General features: G+C 39.1%; 1 protein-coding gene across 4 annotated transcripts; it reads right to left on the bottom strand.

Moving 5' to 3' along the window:
* Positions 1-3,475: 3,475 nt before the first annotated feature.
* On the bottom strand, positions 3,476-21,595 carry LOC118798633 (butyrophilin subfamily 1 member A1-like). Of its 4 annotated transcripts, none has more exons than XM_036558097.1 (8): positions 21,575-21,595; positions 18,458-18,600; positions 15,516-15,559; positions 10,227-10,556; positions 8,566-8,856; positions 7,388-7,513; positions 6,809-6,842; positions 3,476-5,216 (listed from the first exon to the last, which is right to left on the bottom strand). In XM_036558097.1, the coding sequence occupies exons 2-8, from the start codon at positions 18,475-18,477 to the stop codon at positions 5,189-5,191; spliced, it is 873 nt and encodes a 290-aa protein (XP_036413990.1). In that variant the 5' UTR covers positions 18,478-18,600; positions 21,575-21,595; the 3' UTR covers positions 3,476-5,188. The 4 variants fall into 4 exon arrangements, with proteins under 4 accessions (XP_036413990.1, XP_036413972.1, XP_036413981.1 ...); XM_036558079.1 differs by having other exon boundaries at positions 3,476-5,197; XM_036558088.1 differs by lacking the exon at positions 21,575-21,595 and having other exon boundaries at positions 3,476-5,197; positions 18,458-18,653.
* Between the last annotated feature and the right edge of the window lie 278 nt (positions 21,596-21,873).

Genomic DNA, 21,873 nt, shown 5'->3' with positions numbered 1-21,873 from the left:
GTCTGACTAAAACTACTGTAGAGTCAAAGACACGTCTGAGTACAACTACTATCAAGACCAAGACTAGTCTGAGTACAAATACTACCGAGACCAAGACAAGTTTGAGTACAAATACTATTGAGTCCCGGAGAAGTCAGAGTACAAATGCTATCAAGACCAAGACAAGTCCAAGTACAAATTCTATCAAGACCAAGTACAAATATTTTTGAACCCAAGACAAGTCAGAGTACAAATACTATCAAGACCAAGATAATAATACAAAGAAATATGATAATGTACACTACAAAGAGAAAGAATAATTGAGATTTGAAATACAGAAATATCCCAAACTGCTGAAAGTGAATGTTTAGTAAACTGCATCTCAGTCTGAAGCGGGAATTTCCAATGGCAAATACATTCATTCAGTCCCTGTTTTGTGAGATCATTTCTCTATTGAACATTCAAGAATTTTACTGAGTGTCCATTTATTTAGGCACAGGGTAAACTCCATGGAGGGGGTGCTTTCATTTTCAGAAGAGTTCTCATCTTCTGAGTATAAATCTACAAATTTACAGAGCGGCGTAAAACTACAGATGCAGCCCTAACACGAAGTAAAACATGAGGGAAAAGCCAAAAGAAGTAAAAGGGGATTCCTTAAGCAAGATGCAGTATATAGATGTAGATGACCATGTCCTTACAGTGCAGTGCTGAGAATAGTCCACTTCCTGAGTAATAATTGATCAGCAGTGGTCATATGGTGGTCCCTTTACATTGGTGGACAGGGTAGAGGGGGGCTAATAAACTGTGAATTTACAAATGAGCTACAATCAGCTATAAAATTAATCTAGATGGCAGGTATTTCTGCTAAAATGGCCAGTGGGTTTAGCCAATGGACATTAACTGACAACTGCAGCTGGAGCTTATTAACAGTGGTGGGAAATTGAGAGTTTATCTAAATGTCAAGATTTGTCCAGAAGTTTGTAGACAGCAGCATTTGTTCGGAAATGAAGGCAGTTTTTCCTGCAGTGACAACCTCTACTCTTCTGGGAAGGCTTTACACCATAGAATGGTTCTACAAGAACTCATGGTTCATTCCCTTTACTAAAGAACCCTTGACCAACCTTCTAGGAACACTGCTGTGAGGATTTGATTGAGCATTAGTGAGGTCAGTTACTGATGTTGGATGGTCAGTTCTGGATCACTCCAACTTATCCCAAAGGTATTGGATGGAGCTCCATCACTCCAGAGAACACAGTTCCACTGCTCCACAGCCCAATGCTGGGGGCTTTATACCCCTCTAGCCCCCCAAAAGGAAAATAGATAATTACAGTACATTATCATTTAACATCTAGGTATTCTCATAGTACTTGAATTACTAAATCAACTAAAGTACCTAGGTTTATTAACAAAAGGAGCATCCAAAATCAAGGTCAACTAGTCTAAAGTCAAGAGCCAGATCACGACAACAGTAAACGTGAGGGGAGTCCAAAAACCGAAGTCCAAAATCCAGAAAAGAAGGTCAAACCAGAAATCACAACAATACTGAGAGGGCAAGGCAAAAAGGTAAAGTCAAATACAAACAAGGCGACGGTCACACTTGGAAAAACAGACGGGAAGGCTCGGGAAGGCTCGGGAAACAAGGGCAATACTTCACAAAGACCCTGTGCTAAAGCCCGGGCTTATATACTAAACTAACAAGCCACATGAAATAAGGAACAGGTGAGGTGAATCAGTAATCAGGTGAGGCTAAACGGTGGAGAGTCATGTGTGGGAGATCTGCTCTCATGTGATCAGGTGGGGTGTTATGGGAAATGGAGTCAGTAGGCTGGGAAGTGATGACGGAGGGACTGGAGGGCAGCGTGACAGTACTAATTAATTTGAGTGAAACCAAACTTTTAACGATTAAAAACTCCAGCGATGACTATGCAGAGTGATGTACTCAAGTGTAGTAAAAGAACAAGAGAAGCTGAAGGCAGTTTTTCACCTTTTATTGCACATGTAGATCATCATTTACACTATTATAAATATGAAGTGACAGATACACCTCAAACACACTGCATTCGAATACACAGAATTAAATATTTCCCTTAGAAAGAGAAAACGAGGAAGACCTGGAAACAAACCAGCCCTGAAAGGTGGGCCAAATATGCAAGAACTGAGCGTTCTTTTACAGGCTTGCTGGAGAACATATAAGACAAATAAAGCAGTGTGGTTGGGTGCAGAATGTTGTGGTCAGTGTGCTGTTTGTTTTACTCTCATTTACAGGAAACGTTCTCGAGAACTTTTCCAGATAGAACCAATGAATTATTCAACCAATTATGGACGGTCAGTATGACAATTCGTTATCACTATTGTGATAGATTCCATTATGAGACTCTTTTCTGATTATATGAAGGGTACAGTCAGCACACCTAGAACACTGAACAACTGCATGCATCATAAAAAGACCAGTTATATAGAACTTGTAAACAACAACGGCAACAACAACATCCAGTGTATAGTAACTGCTTAAACTGCATAGTGACAAGTATCTGACTGTAAGTCAGCTCATTGTGACATTTATTTATTTGTTTATTTATTTTTTTATCAATTGTTTAATTTCCCCCCTTCTTCCTTTTTAAATACTCTAAATGTAGCTCTGCTTTATTGCTGGTACATTTTGTCAGTTCCATGTTGTTCACAAATCTCAGAAATATTAAATATCGTTTATCGCGACTGTTGGATTTTTGCCATATCACTCACTTCACCATTAAAAAAAAAGGTGCAACAAAGGGTTCTTTGAGCGATGCCACAGAAGAACCACTTTTGGTTTTTTAAAGAACCATGTTTGAAAAGATTGTGAAGAACCTTTCAAGGATTGAATGGTTGCTTGCTATAGTATCCCAGGTGGTTGCTAAGGTGTTGCTTGGGTGATTGGTATGATATCTTGGGTGGCTGTTAGAGTTTTACTCTGTGGTTACTATTTTATCCTAAGTGGTTGCTAGGATGATGTTAGTTGGTTGGTAAGGTATCCCAGGTGGTTGCTAGGGTGTTCTGAGTGGAAGCTATGGTATCCCAGGTGCTGCTAAGATTTTGCTAGGTGGTTGCTATGATATTCCAAGTGGTTTTTAGGGTGATGCTAAGTGGTTGGTAGGGTATAACATGGGATTGCTAGGGTGATCCTAGGTGGATGCTATGCTATCCCAGGTGGTTGCTTGGGGGTTGCCAGGTGGTTGCTAGGTGGCAGCTAGGGTGTTGCTAAGCGCATGATATGGTATCCCAGATGGTTGCTATGATATTCCATGTGGTTTTAAGGGTGATGCTAAGTGATTGTTAGGGTATCCCATGGGGTTGCTAGGGCGATTCTAGGTGGAGGGGGTTGCTAGGTGGTTGCTATGGTATGCCGGATGGTTGCTAGGATGTTTCGTAATATTTAATCACTAATTAAGTATGTTTATTCCTTTTCCCTTTTTGGCAATTTAGCTAGCTATTTTCTTTTGCAAACATATTTCAAAACTGACCTAAAAATTATACTCTACTAATTTAAAAGTTCGTCCAAGAACCTTTACATTGTGTGGTGGTTCTCTAAAGAGCCATTGGCTACTTAACATTGACAGAAACATGCCTTAAACATGTCAAGACAGACATTATATGCCATCATGTGTTGTGATGTAACAGTCATGTTAGCATTAGCATAACATTTCTCATGTAATTGTAATGACATAGGCCATAATGCTTGATGTTTATGTTACACTATGTCATGACCATTGGTGGTAATGGTAACATGACACTGAACATAATCATAACAATTCATTACAGTACATGGCATCTTATGTCAACGATATGCAGCAGGGTTTCAAGTGTTACCTCACCATTCATTGAATGGATCTTCTATGGCATTGGGCAAAGATTTTTGGCACCTCTATTTTGAAGAGTGTAGAACTAACAGTCCATCTTTGCAGTACCTCTTTCACTGAGAACTGTTTCAGAAAAGAAAACTATCATCATCAGCCATAAAAACTGGCTAAAAGGAGAAAACATAGCGACAGGCACCCACTTTATAAAAGAGGTCTGTGAAAGTAAAAAAGTAAAAAAGTACGTTTCAGTAGAATTCAGCAGATTCAGCGCTGAGAAAGAAAGTGCGAGATCACTGCAGAGAGCCAAACAAACACTTCTGGGGTTTTTTTTTAACGACATACCGAACACTGACGGTTCCCCTGAGAAACGCAAAAATACGGAAGTCAGTTCTGAAGTGCATTGATCTCCATTTGGTCCCCGCTAACATGGAGTCTAATCTGGAAACCAGATTACTGGATCTTCTGCACACCTGAGGAGGCCTGAAACGGTGGGGAACCTTTAAACGTCAGTAAAGTACAAAGGTGGAAAATATTAAGTTATAACAACTATACAGTGTTTGCACGTATTTTTTTTTCACGTATAAATTAAATCAGGCAATTTATTTCCAGCTTAGCTAAGTTCATTTTTAATAGCCGTTACAGCTCAGCCCCCAAACTGAGGATGCAATTAGCTAAGCGAGCTAACTAGTTTTATTGTTTTACAATTTTTTTCATATTTTACCGTTGTAGAGAACCTCTAGATCTAAAGCTGTAGCTTATACGTTCTTTTGCCTGTTAGCAAGCTAATTTAGCTCATGTAAGCTAACGTTCAAGGTATGCTAATGGGTTAGCTTTGGTAGCCGATAAGCGAAACCTTGAGCTAAATATTAACTTTAAAGTAACTACTTGAGTAGTTTTTTTCGATAAACAACTTGTTGACTCTTAGTATTTTGATTAATACTTGTACTTGCATTCACTGTTCAAGTGAATTACCACTACAGCAGCAGTGCTCTGACTTAAGTAGGAATTTTCACTCTTTCAACCTCCGCTAAGGGCCCACATTCATTACAAGACACCTACTTTCAACATGTAGTCTCCTACTAAAATTAAAAAAAAATTCAATGATAAAAATGATTACAATTTTTACAAGGGAAATCTTGGCTGCACCAGTCCTTAAAGCGTTCCAGTCTTTCCAGTAGTCCATGCAATCCCTGTAAGTTCACTGCGTTGGTCCACTGTACGGTACAGACCGCTGACAAGTCCTCTGTATGTCCGCTCAGTGAGCCAACAGTTCACACAAACACATGGAACTGCAGAACCGTCCCAATCTCCAGAAGTACCGGATTCTTCAGGACCTTCAGGATGCTCACAGTTCAGGTTCGGTTTGGCTGGGGTCAGCCGGCCTGGTCCAAAGAAGAGGGGCTGGTTAGAGAAAAACACACTGCTGGTCAGCACTCTGCTCTCTGAGTATGTGATCACCCCTACAGATTTACATGTTAGACCCCTAGAGAGCTGATGATGCCACCTGACGTGAGGCCAGTTGGCCATAAAAAGTATTTTGTCACTGTCATATCAAAAACCTCCACTTGTTCCAATTTTTGTTTGAAAACACCAGCTGCCCTTTACATCGTATGATCGCATGAGCTCATGAAGATCGGATCAATAAAAGTGATACAAAATTACTTGGATGTTAGTTGGTTGGTAAGGTATCCCAGGTGGTTCCTAGGGTGTTCCAAGGTGGATGCTATGGTATCCTAAGTCAGTTGCTAGGTGGCTGCTACAGTACAGTTGCTAGGCTGTCAGGTGTTTGCTATGGTATGCCAATAAAATCATTATGTTAACATACATTTGAGCTAGAGAAGTGCATCTCCTGAATACAGAAAAACCTAAACAGTTTCCAGGTGGATGCTACAGTGTTGCCAAATGGTATTTTAGGTGGTAGCTAGGGTGTTGCTAAGTGCTTGATATGGTATCCCAGGTGGTTGGAATGATATTCCAAGTGGTTTCAAGGGTGATGCCAAGTGGTTGGTAGGGTATCCCATGGGCTTGCTAAGGTGATCGTAGGTAGGTGCTATGCTATCCCAAGTGGTTGCTTGGGGATTGCTAGGTGGTTGTTAGGGTGTTGCTAAATGCTTGCTACAGTATCCCAGGTGGTTGCTATGATTTTCCTTGTGGTTTTAAGGGTGATGTTAAGCAGTTGGTAGGGTATTCTATGGGGTTACTAGAGTGATCCTAGGTACACGCTAGGCTATCCCAAATGGTTGCTTGGGGGTTGCTAGGTGATTGCTAGGGTGTTGCTAAAGTGCTTGCTACCATATCCCAGGTGGTTGATATGATATTCCATGTGGTTTTAAGGGTGATGTTAAGTAGTTAGTAGAGTATCCTATGGAGAGTGATCCTAGGTAGATGCTATGCATCCTAAGTGGTTGCTCGGGGGTTGCTAGGAGGTTGCTAGGTGGTAGCTAGAGTATTGTTAATTGCTTGCTATAGTATCTCAGGTGTTGCTATGATTTTCCAAGTGGTTTTAATGGTGATTCTAAGTGTTGGTAGGGTATCCCATGGGGTTGTTAGGTGATCCTAGGAGGAGGGGGTTGCAAGGGGGTTGCTAGGTAGTTGCTAGGCTGTTTTGGTGTTTGGTGTTATTTTGTGTTTGCTATGGTATCCCAGGTAGTTGCTAGCGGATGTTGGGTGTTTGCTATGGTATCCCAGGTGGTCGCTAGGGGGTTGCTGCATGGTTACTATACTATAACATTTCAGGTGGTTGCTAGAGTGCAATGCATAATCACTAATTAAGTATGTTTATTCCTTTTTCCTCCTGTAAAAAGGTTTTATTATGACAGTGACAGTTTTTTCTGCAACACCACCCAATTTTAAGGTTGTGGCATTCATTTCATGTGCAGGTCTCCATGTAAAAGTTTAACTGCTTTAAAAGTTACCAGAGTACTGAGTATACTAGAGAACTAGTGGGTACACAGCAGTGTGTGTGTGTGTGTGTGAAAAGTGGTGATGCTTACTTTAACTCTTGACCCTCAGCAGTCCGCTCTTCGTCTGAGGGAGAGAGAGCGAGAGAAAGTTTAAGATTTTTGAACATATAAATTATAAAACTCAGAAATAATTAAAACCCGCAGATTACATAATATACGCTGCCTGATGTCTGAGACATTGTTTTCGTGATTGTTTTGAGAAGATTTTGCTGCTAAACTCCATTCATGGTGGAGGGATACATGCAGGGCGCTGTGAAGCAAAATAGTCCCCAAAGAAAACGTATTATTTCAGATTTTGCGCTATTTTCCATCATCAGCATTCCATATAAACTCAGAAGACTCGTGTAGGTTCACTGGTGGTTCTGGATAGTAAATAAAATATTATTTATTATTATCTATATTTGTGTTGTAGTCATGGCGACCCCTGGTTCCTATCACCACCACTGTAAAGACATCTGAGTTTCTACACTCAGCCATTTTACACCAAACCAAAAAAATGTCCTTAAAATAATAGATTTGTTTGAGTTTTTAAAGGGTGTATGAGTGTTTAAAAGTGTGTGTGTGTGTGTGTGTGTGTGTGTGTGTGTGTGTGTGTGTGTGTTTGTGTACCTGAGCGCTGTGGTCTTCGGCACGGTCTCCAGCTTATAAAAACACTCAGTAAGATGAAGATGAAAAGAAAGAGCACAACACTTGCTATGATCACCTTCAACGTGTGTTTAGGAGAAGACTGTGTACCTGCACAAACACACACAGAGACACACACACACACTTCTGTTAGCCTCCATCACTTACTTCCATACACTACTGTACAAAAGTCTTGAGAAAATGATACATAAATCATATCCATGCTGCATTCCGGGGTTCGATCCCCTGCTTGCACAAGTATCCTGAGCTATACCAATAAAAGTCCTCAGGAAAGACTCCTAACACTACCTTCAACTACCTCTGTAAAGTGGTTAGATTGTCAGTTGCTTTTGCATAAGAGTGTCTGACAAATGACATCAGTGAAATCATGACAGTCCAATATTTCTATAAACAATCTGAAAGGATGACTTGTTAGAACACAAACGTTTCCACTGAGCATCAGTCCATTTCAGATGAGCTTGAGCCCAGAGAAGTCGGCAGCGTTTCTGAACATATGACTTCCGCTGTACAGAGCACAGTCTTAACATGAATTTGTGGATGCAGCGATGGACAGTGTTTATTAATGGTGTTTTAAAGTATTGTCAAGCCCATGTGGTGAGATCCATCCCTGACAAATGCCTGTTTATAGTGCAGTGTTGTCAAAGACCAGTTGTGGTTTTCAGCCTTGGCCTTTTTTTTCGGTCCAGATTCTCAGTATCTTTTGATGATATTATTCGCTGTAGAGGGTGAAATACCTAAAATCCTGCAGTCACTCGCTGAGGAATGTTATTTTTAAACTGTTGGATTTTTTGGCTCATGCATTTTTCGGTAAAGTGGCCTCGACTCATCCGTGCTCATAAAGGACTCGGCCTTTCCTGGATGCTCCTTTTACATCCAAGCATGATTACATCACCTGGTTAAGACATGTTTTTAACATTTCACACCGTTTCTAGTCTTAACTTTTTGGGAACATGTTGAAGGAATGAGTTTATATTTGCCCTTTATTATTATTCTATTTTACTGTATGTGTATCTGGTCTGCTTATATAAGTTCCAGCTTTAAGTAATGGAGAAATGAATGGCAGTTGTAAACACAGCCAGCAGATGGCGTAGTTCCACACTTTCCCTCCTCTTACAGAGTGAGTGTGCTGTGCTCATACTTACATATGCTGATTGGAGGGGAGATGGCTCCCCCTACAGAGCAGCTGACGTTAGTAGGCTGTGTGCAGTTGAGCCTGACGGTTTGGGAGACGTTCCAGACGCCAGAGTGTTTGTCAGCCAAGCTCATGCTGCCCCCTTCCTGCAGGAGGACCTCATTACTGCCCTCCGACAGGGTCCAGCTCAGGTTGGCCAGCGGGTATCCCCCAAACGACGAGCAGCCCAGCTCACAGCTCTGCGCTCCTTCACCACGTTCACTACACTGCCGCACGGTTACCGTGGGAACACTGTAATCGGCTGGTTGTGGAAAGGGAAACAGCGTGAGGGACTGACGCACATGAAAAAATTTCCAGAGAGCTAGAACTGTTTCACTTCCTCAGAGACACATTAACCCACAGAGCTGCGTTATGGCTCTGTTAATGACATAAAGCCATTTCAGCTACAGATAAAAACATAAAACTATTATTAAAATATGAGCAGTAAACTCATCTTCACCCCCAAGTCACAGATTTAAAGGCCTTATCATGGGAAAACACATTTCCCTCACTTTTTTTGAGGTAAACAAGTTTCAAAACAGCTATAGGCTTCAATTCACTTTTGTGACATCACAAACACATTTACACACTGCTGCATGCAAAAGTCTTCACACCCCTGGTCAAATGAAAGTTTTAAGAGGATATTTTGTTTATTTGAGTTATGGAACTATATTTATGTCGCTGCTGTCGGAACAAAACCTCATATCTCCATTTTTGTTGTTTTTCAGTTTTTGGCAGAGTTTCAAAATGCTTGTTGTCCTTTACATTGTGTGTAAATTTCATGACGAATGGACCAAAATAAGTGGCCCAGAATGACTTGGAAAAACGTCTGGTTCCATTGACTTGCATTAAAAATATTGTATGTTTTTTCCTTCTCCTGTAAAGTTACCATTTTGGAGATACAAGGTTTTGCAGCGATATGTTGCGTTTTTACTTTTTTCTATATATTAAACTCAAATAAACAGAAACTGTCCACTAAAAATGTGATATTTACATGAATCCAAACATATGCATGCGACTGTATTCAGCCTACAGCAGTTTGGTCCCCCCCACTCATGGCTCGTAGCTCAAAGTTGGATGAACACAGCTTTGGAAAGATGTTCTCTCGGTCTGTATCATCCGAACACCTGTACCGTTAGAGTGGGACGGCAAATGTTTATTTATGGAATGACTTCTATTACAAGTGATTTATGGGCCAGTGGGTTTTCTGCTCTGAGCTCAGCGTAACAGACTGTAATCACTGCCTGTGCTAATCGTTCCTCACTTTTCTGAAAACAAGAGATCTGCTTGTAGTTTGCACTGCTAACGTTTTAAAAGCATACCACTGAATATACAAGCCTGCGACAGAATGTACTTTGAGTTTGTGATGTCACACACAGTGCTCATGTGCATGTATCCTCTTAAAGGCACAGTAATAAAAACAGCCTGTTTAATCCATAATTCAGACTTATGACTGTTTTTGTTCATAAATGTTATGAGTGGAGCTCTGGGAGCCTATTAAGAGTGACACCGCTGCATGCACACTCGTTCACACATATTATCACCAAAAAATCTAAAGAAATGAATAAACATGATAGAATATGTCGAGCGGAAGTCCGTATGTGTAATTGTACGTGTAGATGAGGGTTGTACCTGCAATTGTGAGGTGAAATACAGTGTCATAGCTTCTGAGGGTGTCTTGGGGCATGAGGAAACACTTGTAGTATCCTTCGTCAGATGCCTTTAGGTCCCAGAAGTCCAGGCTGCGTTCTGTCCTGTTGGCACTGGTTCTGTTTTTGTACTCAGGGTGTATGTATTCATCTATTGGATGGATGTAAAAGCCATTAACTAAGATGTCGTACACTCCGGAGAGATTCTTCTTCTGAAAGTAAACACCTTTGACCGGAAGCGAGGTGTTAATGTTGCACTTTAGCCGCACGGCCCCGCCCACTGTGCCTCTCACCTCCTGCGCTGCTGAGTCACCTGGACAAAAACACAGACCTCTTATTTGAATTTTTCTTAGAATTTAACAGATATATTATAATGCTGGTTGTATTTAAGCTCTGTAAATGCTGTAGTAATGCCTGGAGACACAAGAGTTCAAACCTCAACAGAAAATGATCCAATCAGGATTGTTTTTTCTGTGCTATCTAGATAAATGACGCCGAGTGAGCTCTCCCATCGGTTAGGATTTCAGGAGCTGGACTGAAGGCCTTACACATTAAATTATCTCTAATGTGTCACTCTAGTTCTTGCGGAAGTTCCAGATACATCACTGACTGTGCATATGAGCTGTAGTCTAAGCAGTGTTCCGGGTAGTTGTTAGGAATGTTAAACAGTGGCGGTAGCTCTATGCAGGACTCTTTATTGAAAGACTCACTGTAAAACTGATACATACAAGCTCAGATATGTGGTAGCGTGCTTGGAAAATGTTTTTCCTGTAAGTTTTGGGGGATTTATTTGCTTTTTTTTCAACTCATTGTAAGGCGGGGCTAGTCTGCTGGCTGTGTGTTTATGTGTGTAGACAGGAAGAACTAGGAGTGGAGAGTCAAGCACTGAGAGAGGCAGTTGGGCTAGAGCGAACTGTTAGAGCGAAGTTCTCTTGATGTGATGAGCCTGTTATTAAAGCATAACAACTTGTACATCAGCTGTGTGTTCTCTAATAGTGGTGACCACTACAATATAATGTCTGTTACAAGCTTCAAATGTCTGTATTTAATTTAGAACAACCAAAACATGTTAATGTGCATCAGTGTCAGCTTAGCACTAACATACTATTAGAAATCCCATATAGGTGCTAGCAGAAATTAACATTATTGGTGGACCAAGTTTTGATATTTATGGCTTTTATTGTTGTTTATCAGAGGCAATACAGGGCAGCTAATCAGAAAAGAGATCATTCAGAAGTTATGGAACAAGATAAAACCCAATAAGAAGAGCTTTTTAAAGACATTAGTCTTTTCCGAACACCTGTACTGTTGGAGTGGAACGTCTGGAGTTTCGCTTTATATAGTCAGTTATTTTAAATGTTTAATAATGGAATTCAGCATCGGCCCATTGACTTCTTATTATAAGTGACCTATGAGTCAGTGGGTTTCATGATCTTTTCAAAGGTTATGGAAACTTTAAATTATTAAGACACAGGTGCAGCGGATGTAGAGATTGGATCTTAAAAGGCTGGAGCAGTCTTTGAAAACTTTTTAAGGGGCCATATCATGAAAAACTGCACAAAAAAAACAAAACAAAACAAAAAAATGACCCTCCCTTTTACCACAAAATAGATGTGCACTGTAGTGATGTGATTAAATCCATACATAACCCCAAAACATGTTACAATTGCTCTAAATTTATGGCTTTAATAAGTCAACATTTAATGCTGTATATGTTGTATAGTGCATTTACACATTCACAAATATTGCGCTTGCAGGATTGTACAGTTTTCAGTAGCTAAGCAATTTCAATAAAATAAGGGAAGAGCTGTGAATTAAGCATGTGTTATTCAAAGCTTTTGCATTGTCCTGAAGTCTTTATGTTGGTGGCCTCCAAATAAAGTCATTAGCTTTTTGGCTCAGTTGCTGTGAGCTAATGTATATACTCAAACATATAAGCACAGGAATGATCAGAAAATTGGTAATTGTTACATCCAAGTGTTAATTTAGGGGTCACTTCAGCCCCCCAACCTCCCCAGGTGGTCCAGCCCCAGTTTGCTGAGACTCATACAGTTGATAGATATTAGATGAAGTTTTTTTTTGTTATTCTCATTACCCATTCCACCTTAAATCTTATAGCAGTTACATTCAGACACGTGTTTGGGTGCTAGCATGAAACTGGTGCACTATTTAAGGTGGAACCATGTGAAGATGTACAAGAACTGCAAAAATACATGGTGTCACAGAGAAGATATGAACAAAAAAGCTAGGTTAAGGAGTTAAGGAGGATGAGGACATATCCGAGCAGGTGGGCAGTGAGAAACGCCGATCTTACTTAGAAAGCATTAGCTTGTAGCATGTTGACTGCCATGATTATGTCACAGAATGTAGAAGTAGGCCTTACATAACCACAAAAACAGTTCAACTTGTCTTGTTTGCCTTGCCTGTAAAGCATGCACCTGCTACCCAATGAAGGCAACATAACTGAGTTCAAATCGAACAATAGAGGCATATAAAAGTCAGGAAAACTACACAGCAAATCTAAAAAACCTAAGCTTTCAAGCATCCTGGGATGAAGCACACTGCAGGAAAAGTTATGGACTAGGTTATATCTAACCTTCGATGACTTTATGGCCAGAACTAGACATGCTTTGATGTTTCGACGCAACCCATTTTAGATTTCAGTAAAAGGGCATTGTAAGTAAAATTTTCATGCCAAAGACAACTTTTAAACAAAAGTAAATGTTAGGTAAAATGTTTTTAAGCCTATGATATTGTTAGAAATACTTAATCATTAGACATACTCCACTCTCAGTCTCACTTCTACACATATGCCCTGTTAATAAAATGCACGTGAAGTGAAAACATGGTGAAAAATAGTTATTTGTTTGGATATAACATCATCTGTTATTTGATCAAAACAGTGTTTATTTTAGCTTATAAAATATGAATCACGTTTTATCATTCTTCATCAACAACAAATCATTGCTATCGAAAAAAAGCAAACAATTTTTTATTTTTATTTTTCTACATCATTTGAGCTCAGTAACTTCAAATTTTGTGAAGAATTTATGATGAACAGCCCAATAGAATTGCTCTGAAATTGCTTGGAATAAAATCTTTTTACATTCACTTCCATCCGAATTTAAGAGCGAATTTAGGCTAATATCTGTTACAAGCTTCAAAGGTCGTTAAGGTATTTAATGTGGAACGACTGAAAAGTGTTCACATGCAGCTTAGCCCTAACATACTATTAGAAATCCCATAGATGTGCTAGCAGATATTAGCATTATTGGGTCTTTTTTTTTAACATTTATGTCTTTTATTGATGTTGATGTTTATTAGAGGCAGTACAGGGCAGCCAATCAGAAAAGAGCTCTTTTACATATGACATACATTTTTTGCCCTCTCCTGGAAAGTTACCATTTTGAATGTATATGCTGTTTTTTGGACAGCGATGGAATGCTGATAAAAAAGAAAGGGGGTAAAAAAGTTAGTAGTAAAGTTTTTATTATCTATTTTTTAAAATCAATTTTAATTTTTTAAAATTGATATGCACCCCAATTTTCATTGTCATTTCGAGCTGCTAAAACGTGACTGGAGGGCTGAGAAAATAGGGCGGAGCTTAGGATTGTTCGATTACACTACACTGACTGAGCCTGGCAATGACTGTAATATCAGATTTCATTTTAATAAACGCAGCTTTATTAATGTTCTTTCCTGTTTCCTCATAGCTGCATGTCTGATTTACATACGCTGGCTCAGAGAGAGTGAGGGGCTCACTGAAGAGTGACGGAGAGCGAGAAACTGTGTGATAGTGAATGGGGGGGGGGCGGGGGGGGGGTTAGCGGAGCGTAGCATGCTCTCTGATCTAATAATCTAATTTCCAGAAACCTCAAAAGAAGCTATGAGGAAGTGAAAGCAAGAAACATGAACCCACATGTGCTTCATCATCTCTGAAACCGCACTAATCTCACTGCCAGCACGGGACGGACCCCTGCCCGCACGCAAGGGTGGGACAATTATCGGTTTTAATGATTAAAACCCCATGAAAATCTTAGCATTTCAAAAACTCCCATAACCATGCATGGTATCTTTTTAAAACAGTAAACACAAGTTTACAGTTGTAATCTGAGCACAGTTATAATCTGACCAGTAAACCAATGTTTACACAGTTATAAACTGAACAGTAAACATATGTTTACTCAATTATAATCTGAACACAGTTATAATCTGAAAAGTAAACCCATGTTTACACAGTTATAATCTGAAAAGTAAACCCATGTTTACACAGTTATGATCTGAACAGTAAACATATGTTTGCACAGTTTTAATCAGTAAACTCATGTTTACACAGTTATAGTCTGAAGAGTAAATAAATGTTTACATAGCTAGAATCTGAACACAGGTATAATCTGAAATGTAAACACATGTTTATACTGTTATAATCTGAAGAATAAACATATGTTTGCACATTTATAATCTGAAAACGAAACCTATGTTTACACAGTTATAATCTGAGCATAGTTATAATCTGATCACAGTTATAATCTGACCAATAAACCTATGTTTACACAGTTATGATCTGAACAGTGAACATATGTTTGCACGGTTTCAATCTGAAGAGTAAACTCATGTTTACACAGTTATAGTCTAAAGAGTAAATAAATGTTTACATAGTTAGAATCTGAACACAGGTATAATCTGAAATGTAAACACATGTTTACACTTATAATCTGAAGAATAAACATATGTTTGCACATTTATAATCTGAACATAGTTATAATCTGATCACAGTTATAATCTGACCAATAAACCTATGTTTACACAGTTATGATCTGAACAGTAAACAGTAAAACCATGTTTGCATGGTTTTAATCTGAAGAGTATACATATATTTACGCATTTATAATCTGAAGAATAAACACGTTTACACAGTTATAGTCTGAAGAGTAAATAAATGTTTACATAGAATCTGAACAGTTATAATCTGAAATGTAAACACATGTTTACACTGTTATAATCTGAAATGTAAACATGTTTACACAGTTAAAGTCTGAACGGTAAACACGTTTACACAGTTTTAATCTAAACGCCAAGCATGTTTACGCAGTTATAACCCAAACAGTGAACGCGTATTTACGCATTTATAATCTGAACAGTAATCAGTAGCAGTGCTGGGGTGATTTCATATTTATTATTTATTTTTTCAGTATATTTAAAGGTATGTGATAGGACATTTTTACTCCAGACCCAAAGCAAAAGGTTAGAGGTCAGATGAGGTCACTCTTACCGCAGGTGATTGGCCACAGCGCTGAGACGAGCAGCAGAAGTAACCTGATGTTCATGAAAACACACAAAGACAACAGTTTGCATAAGCAAATTTCATCTTGTATACTTTAACATTACATGACAAACATTAACAATGAGCTCTTACTGTACTTTACATCAAACATACAGCAGCAGTTCAACACTTTAATTCATAATCTTAGAAATATTTCGATGATTAAATGCTTGAAATTAGTTTAGAAGACAAACAGAAATAGTGAAGTTAATGTTTGAAATGATTTCTAACCAAATTTCTAAAATTTCATTTTTTTCAGTTTTAAAGAAGTTTTCATTTAGTGAAATTTAAGGAGTGAAAAAGGAGTCTAAATAGCCCTGACCTGTACACACGTTTACACAGCTATAATCTGAACACAGATATAATCTGACCAGTACACACGTTTACACAGCTATAATCTGAGCACAGATATAATCTGACCAGTACACACGTTTACACAGTTATAATCTGAACACAGATATAATCTGACCAGTACACACGTTTACACAGCTATAATCTGAGCACAGTTAGAATCTGACCAGTAAACACATTTACATAGTTATAATCTGATCAGTAAACATGTTTACACGGTTATTTTGAACACAGTTATAATCTGACCGGTAAACACATTTACACAGTTATAATCTGAACACAGTTATAATCTGACCAGTAAACACGTTTGCACAGTTATAATCTGACCAGTAAACATAATTGCAGTTACAATCTAAAGAGTAAACAAATGATAACACAGTTATAATCTGACTAGTAAACACATGTTTACACAGTTATAATCTGAACACAGTTATAATCTGACTAGTAAACACATGTTTACGCAGTTATAATCTGAAATGAGCTTCTAAACAGAAATAGTGAAGTTAATAAAACCAAATGCAGTTTTCTTTTAGTTGAATTTAGAGAGTGAAAATGTTAATTAATTACTATGCATGTTTGTTAGAAGTCTGAGCCAATCAGGAGTGCTGTTGATGGGGGGGGTCTAAACATTCGGTGTGTGTTATTTTAATAGTTTTGACGAACTGAAATGTGGAAAATAGCAAAGATAAAAATTGATGTGTCTAAACTCTTCACTGGTTAGAAAAGCAGATGTAAACACTTCCTCTTTCCTTTCTCCACTGACTCTCCTCCAGCAGCGTCATTTCACTCACTCTGCTCATTTCAGACTCAAAACCAGAGAGAGAACGTTCATGTAGTTGGTCAGAGTTTTGCCCCTTAAACTCTAAGGGAGCTTCACTCTCATATCAAAACTCACTCACTGGTTCACTCACAGTTAATAATCACCACCAACACACTTTCACTACAGGGTCCATCACTAAATTTAGCTGTTCTGAGCCTAAAACCAGTTTGACTCTTACTAAAGATGGTTCTTCAAGGGTTCTATGAACTATGAACACTCAAAGAACCATTCAGTTTCTGTGCATGGGGAAATGGTTCTTCAGATTCATGGCGAATGTGTAGAACCTTTTTGAAAATAGTTCTATAGCAAGGAAAGGGTTTCTGCTATTGTTACAATGTAAAGCTTGTAAGAACAGAGGAACCCTTTTTGGTGCTATGCGGAACCACATTCATCACATTCTCCACATTTGTGGTGGTGTGTTATTGTGTGTTGCGCTGGTCTGAGTGGATCAGACACAGCAGTGCTGCTGGAGTTTTGAACACCTCAGTGTCACTGCTGGACTGAGAACCAAAAACATCCAGCGTCCTGTGACCACTGATGAAGGACTAGAGGATGACCAGCACAAACTGTGCAGCAGCAGATGAGCTATCGTCTCTGACTTTACATCTACAAGGTGGACCGACAAGGTAGGAGTGTCTAATAGAGTGGACAGTGAGTGGACACAGTGTTTAAAAACTCCAGCAGCACTGCTGTGTCTGATCCACTCGTACCAGCACAACACACACTAACACACCACCACCACATCAGTGTTACTGCAGTGCTGAGAATGACCCACCACCCAAATAGAACCTGCTCTGTGGGGGTCCATGGGGGTCCATTACCACTGAAGAACAGGGTAAAAGAGGGCTAACAAAGTATGCAAAGAAACAGATGGACTACAGTCTGTAACTGTAGAACTACAAAGTGCACCTATATAGAGTGTATTTGGCCTATGGCTGTTTAGCTCCGCCCACTCACGCTGAAGTTATAAGGAGTATTTCAGCCCAGGCTGCTTTTTGAGTGAGGAACAGAGCTCATTTATATACATCAGTCTTAAAGGCACAGTAACAAAGCTCTATAGAGACGTCATGTAGAAATGAATTATGGTCCATAAAACCTCACAGGCGTTATGAGTGCAGCTCATAATATTTCGAGCTGACGGGATTAAAGCTCAGAGCAGAACTCGGCGTCAGAAGGATGAAGACGAACAGGGAAAGAGTGCAAACAGAAACCACACAAAGAAGCACGCAGTGTAGACACTGCTTCCCAAAAGTCCAGGGATCCCCCCTGTGAGTGAGCGGGCGAGCGAGCCCGTGAGATATTGTTTTGGAAGATCAACAGTTCCCATTTTTAGACTTTTAATCTTAAGTGTTCAATATTTCATAATTCTTTAATATCCCTGAACTCTGACACCTGAGAGAGACAGAGAACGAGAGAGAGACAGAGAGATACAGAGTGAGTGAAAGGAGAGAGAGAAAGAAAGAAAGAGGAAACAAGACAAAGAGAGCGAAACGGACAGGGGAGAGAGAGGCAGACAGCGAGTGAGAGGTAGAGACAGTACAGTAATATTTACACGCATTCCTTATCACCGCTGTGGTCATTTACAGGAAATTGCAACACACACACACACACACACACACACAGACCCAGCGAGGGGCGTGCAAGCTCCTACCTGATCATGTCTCTCTCAGTGCTGAGTGTGTGAGGTGTGTGCAGTGAGTCCTCTGTGGGGGTTACTCACAGACAGCAGCTCAGCTCCATCTGAACTGAACCGAAACGGGAAATCAGCTCCAGCACAAAACTCAGTACGTCACGCAGTCGCTTCCTCAGGGCGGGGCCGAGATGACCTCATAGGGAATCCCCCACATGCTGCTCACACGCTCACTGTACAAACACACACACAAATGAGGCTGTGAGTGAGAGTGTGTGTACTCTGTAAATCAGTGAGTTCTTCACTCGGCAGATTCAGCACACACAGTTTCACTGCAAACACTCCAACGCTGTTACTGTACCTCAGCGCTCACTCTCACGTTTCACCACACTCACCATACACTCACCAAACACTTGCCATACACTCACTATACACTTGCCATACACTCACCATATACTCACCATACACTCACTATACACTTGCCATACACTCACCATACACTCACTATACACTTGCCATACACTCACCATACACTCACTATAAGCTCACTATACACTCACCACACACTATCCACTCACCATACACTCACTATATGCTCACTATACACTCACCATACACTCACCATACACTCACTACACACTAACTAAACGCTCACCATACACTAACCATATGCTCACCATACACTCACTATACACTCACCACACACTATACATTCACCATACACTCACTATATGCTCACTATACACTCACCATATGCTCACCATACACTCACAGTTCACTCACTATACACTCGCCATGCACTCACCTTACACTCACTCTATGCTCACCATACACTCATTACACGCTCACTATACGCTCACCATACACTCACTACACACTTGCTATTCACTCACTATATGGTCACCATACACTCACCATATGCTAACTATATATTCACTATACACTCACCATACGCTCACCATACACTCACCATACACTCACAGTACACTCACTATACACTCGCCATGCACTCACCATACACTCACTATACATTCAGTAAACACTCACTATACATTCACACAGAACAGTTTTATTGCAGTTTCACTGTAAAAAAACCCAACACCATTATTACATCTCGTACCTCACCAACAACAAACTCACAATCGACTCACTATACACACACCATACACTCACTATGCACTCAAAATACACTCACACAACAGTTTCACTGCAGTTTCACTGCAGTTTCATTGTAAAAACCCAACACTAATATTACATCTCAAAGCTCACCAACAGCAAACTCACAATGAACTCACCAGACACTCACAAAACCCACAATGTATTCAAGAGCTAACAACATAATAATAAACTCACCATACATTTGCAGTACACTCATAATGTACGTACAAAAAAACTCACAATGAACTCACCATAAACTCTGTTTACTCCCAATACACTCTGCATTAACTCACTATATACACAATATACTCACTATATACTTATAATACATAGTGTGCTTACAAAAAACTTTAATACACTCACCATAAACCCACCTCACACTCACAATACACCCATAATAAACACAAAATACACTCACCAAAGACTCACAACACACTGCAGTAATGCACAGTACACAAGATAAATTCACCATACACTGACTTTACACTTACAATAAACATACAATAAACTCACTATATACTCATAATACACTCAAAAAACTCACCATAAACTCACTATTTACACAATCTGCTCACTAGATACTTATAATACAAACTCAGTGTACTTACAAAAAACTTAAATACACTCACCAAAGACTCACAACACACTGCAGCAATGTACAGTACAAAAGATAAGTTCACCATACACTCACTATACACTTACAGTAAATACACAATAAACTCACCATATACTCAAAATACACTCAATAAACTCAATAAATGCTCAATAAATGCAACATTTACTCAAAATACACAAGAAAATCACCACAAACTCAACATGTACTCAAAATACACCAAATAAACTCACCATAAACTCACCTTTTACTCATAATACACTCAACAAACTCACCATATACTCACCACATATTCATAACACACTCAAAAAGTTAAAAATAAACTCACAATATACTCACAAAACACTCAATAAACTCTCCATAAACCCACAATATACTCATAATACACTCATTAAACTCACCATAAACTCAAAATATACTCATTATACACTCAAGAAACTCACCATAAACTCAAAATATACTTATAATACACTCAATTAACTCATCATATACTCATAATACACTCAATAAACTCCCCATATACTCACAATATACTCATAATACACTCATTAAACTCACCATAAACTCATAATATACCCATAATACACACAATAAACTCACCATAAACTCAAAATATACTCATAATACACTCAATAACCTCACCATATACTCATAATACACTCAATAAATGCACAATAAATTCATAATACACTCAATAAATGCACAATAAATTCATAATACACTCAATAAATGCACAATAAACTCACCATATGCTCATAATACACTCAATAAATGCACAATAAACTCACCACCTACTCATAATACACTCAATAAACTAATCATGAACTCAAAATATTCTCATAATACTCTCAATAAACTCACCATGAACTCACAATATACTCATAATACACTCAATAAACTCACCATATATCATCTATAATTCCTAAATCCTTATCTCTGAACGTAATCCCTGTAACTCTGTACTTGTGACTGATCTTTACTACAGTCCAGACTCTCTACTGTTACCATTTACATCCTAAACCCTAATATTTAATCCCTAAACCCTAATCTCTAACCCTTAAACTCTAAACCTTCACCCTAAACCCTAATCTTTAACCCCTAAACCCTAAAACTTAACCCCTAAACCATAATCTCTAACCCCTAAACCTTAAACCATAACCCCTAATCCCTAATCTCTAAACCATAAACCCTAAATCTTCTACCTTAAACCCTGATGTCTAACCCCTTAACCCTAGTCTCTAACCCCTAACCCCTAAACCTTCACCCTTAAAGCCTAATCTCTAGCCCCTAAACGCTAAACCTTTACTTCTAAACCCTAAACCTTCCCCCCAAATCCTAATCTCTAACCTCTAAGCCCTAATCTCTAACCCCTGTTCATCAATCGTGTCCAGAGCCCCCTTCATTTTAGCTGTGAGTGTGTAATGTCGTGGTCCTACCGGTGACGGTGTGATGTTTCCTCAAACACGCAACACACGAAATGAAAACAAGGGGAAGCTGAAAAGCGTTAAAACTGTACGAGAGAGAGAGAGAGAGAGAGAGAGAGAGAGACTATGTAATGAGGAAATGGTCTGAGCTGCTCTTCATAGCTGACGTGATTCAATATTTGATACTTGTGTGATTTAAAACAACACATTTATCATAAACTCACCATACACTCACCATAAACTCTCAATAAACCCCTTATACATGCACCATAACTCACAATAAACTCACCATACACTCACCATAAACTCTC

Source organism: Colossoma macropomum, unplaced genomic scaffold (genome assembly GCF_904425465.1).
Source record: "Colossoma macropomum unplaced genomic scaffold, Colossoma_macropomum, whole genome shotgun sequence".
In the NCBI taxonomy this organism is placed as follows: Eukaryota; Metazoa; Chordata; class Actinopteri; order Characiformes; family Serrasalmidae; genus Colossoma; species Colossoma macropomum.
The sequence above is the reverse complement of the archived record's forward strand: the minus strand, read 5'-3'. Positions and strand labels throughout refer to the sequence as shown.

What these genes read in the sequence shown, in the direction of transcription:
- LOC118798633 (XM_036558079.1), bottom strand. Translation starts at nt 18,477, where the DNA reads ATGGAGCTGAGCTGCTGTCT. An exon ending in GCTGTGGCCAATCACCTGCG is followed by an intron (nt 10,557 to 15,515) that starts GTAAGAGTGACC and finishes GTTTTTGTCCAG; the next exon opens with GTGACTCAGCAGCGCAGGAG. An exon ending in CTCCCCTCCAATCAGCATAT is followed by an intron (nt 7,514 to 8,565) that starts GTAAGTATGAGC and finishes GTGTTTGTGCAG; the next exon opens with GTACACAGTCTTCTCCTAAA.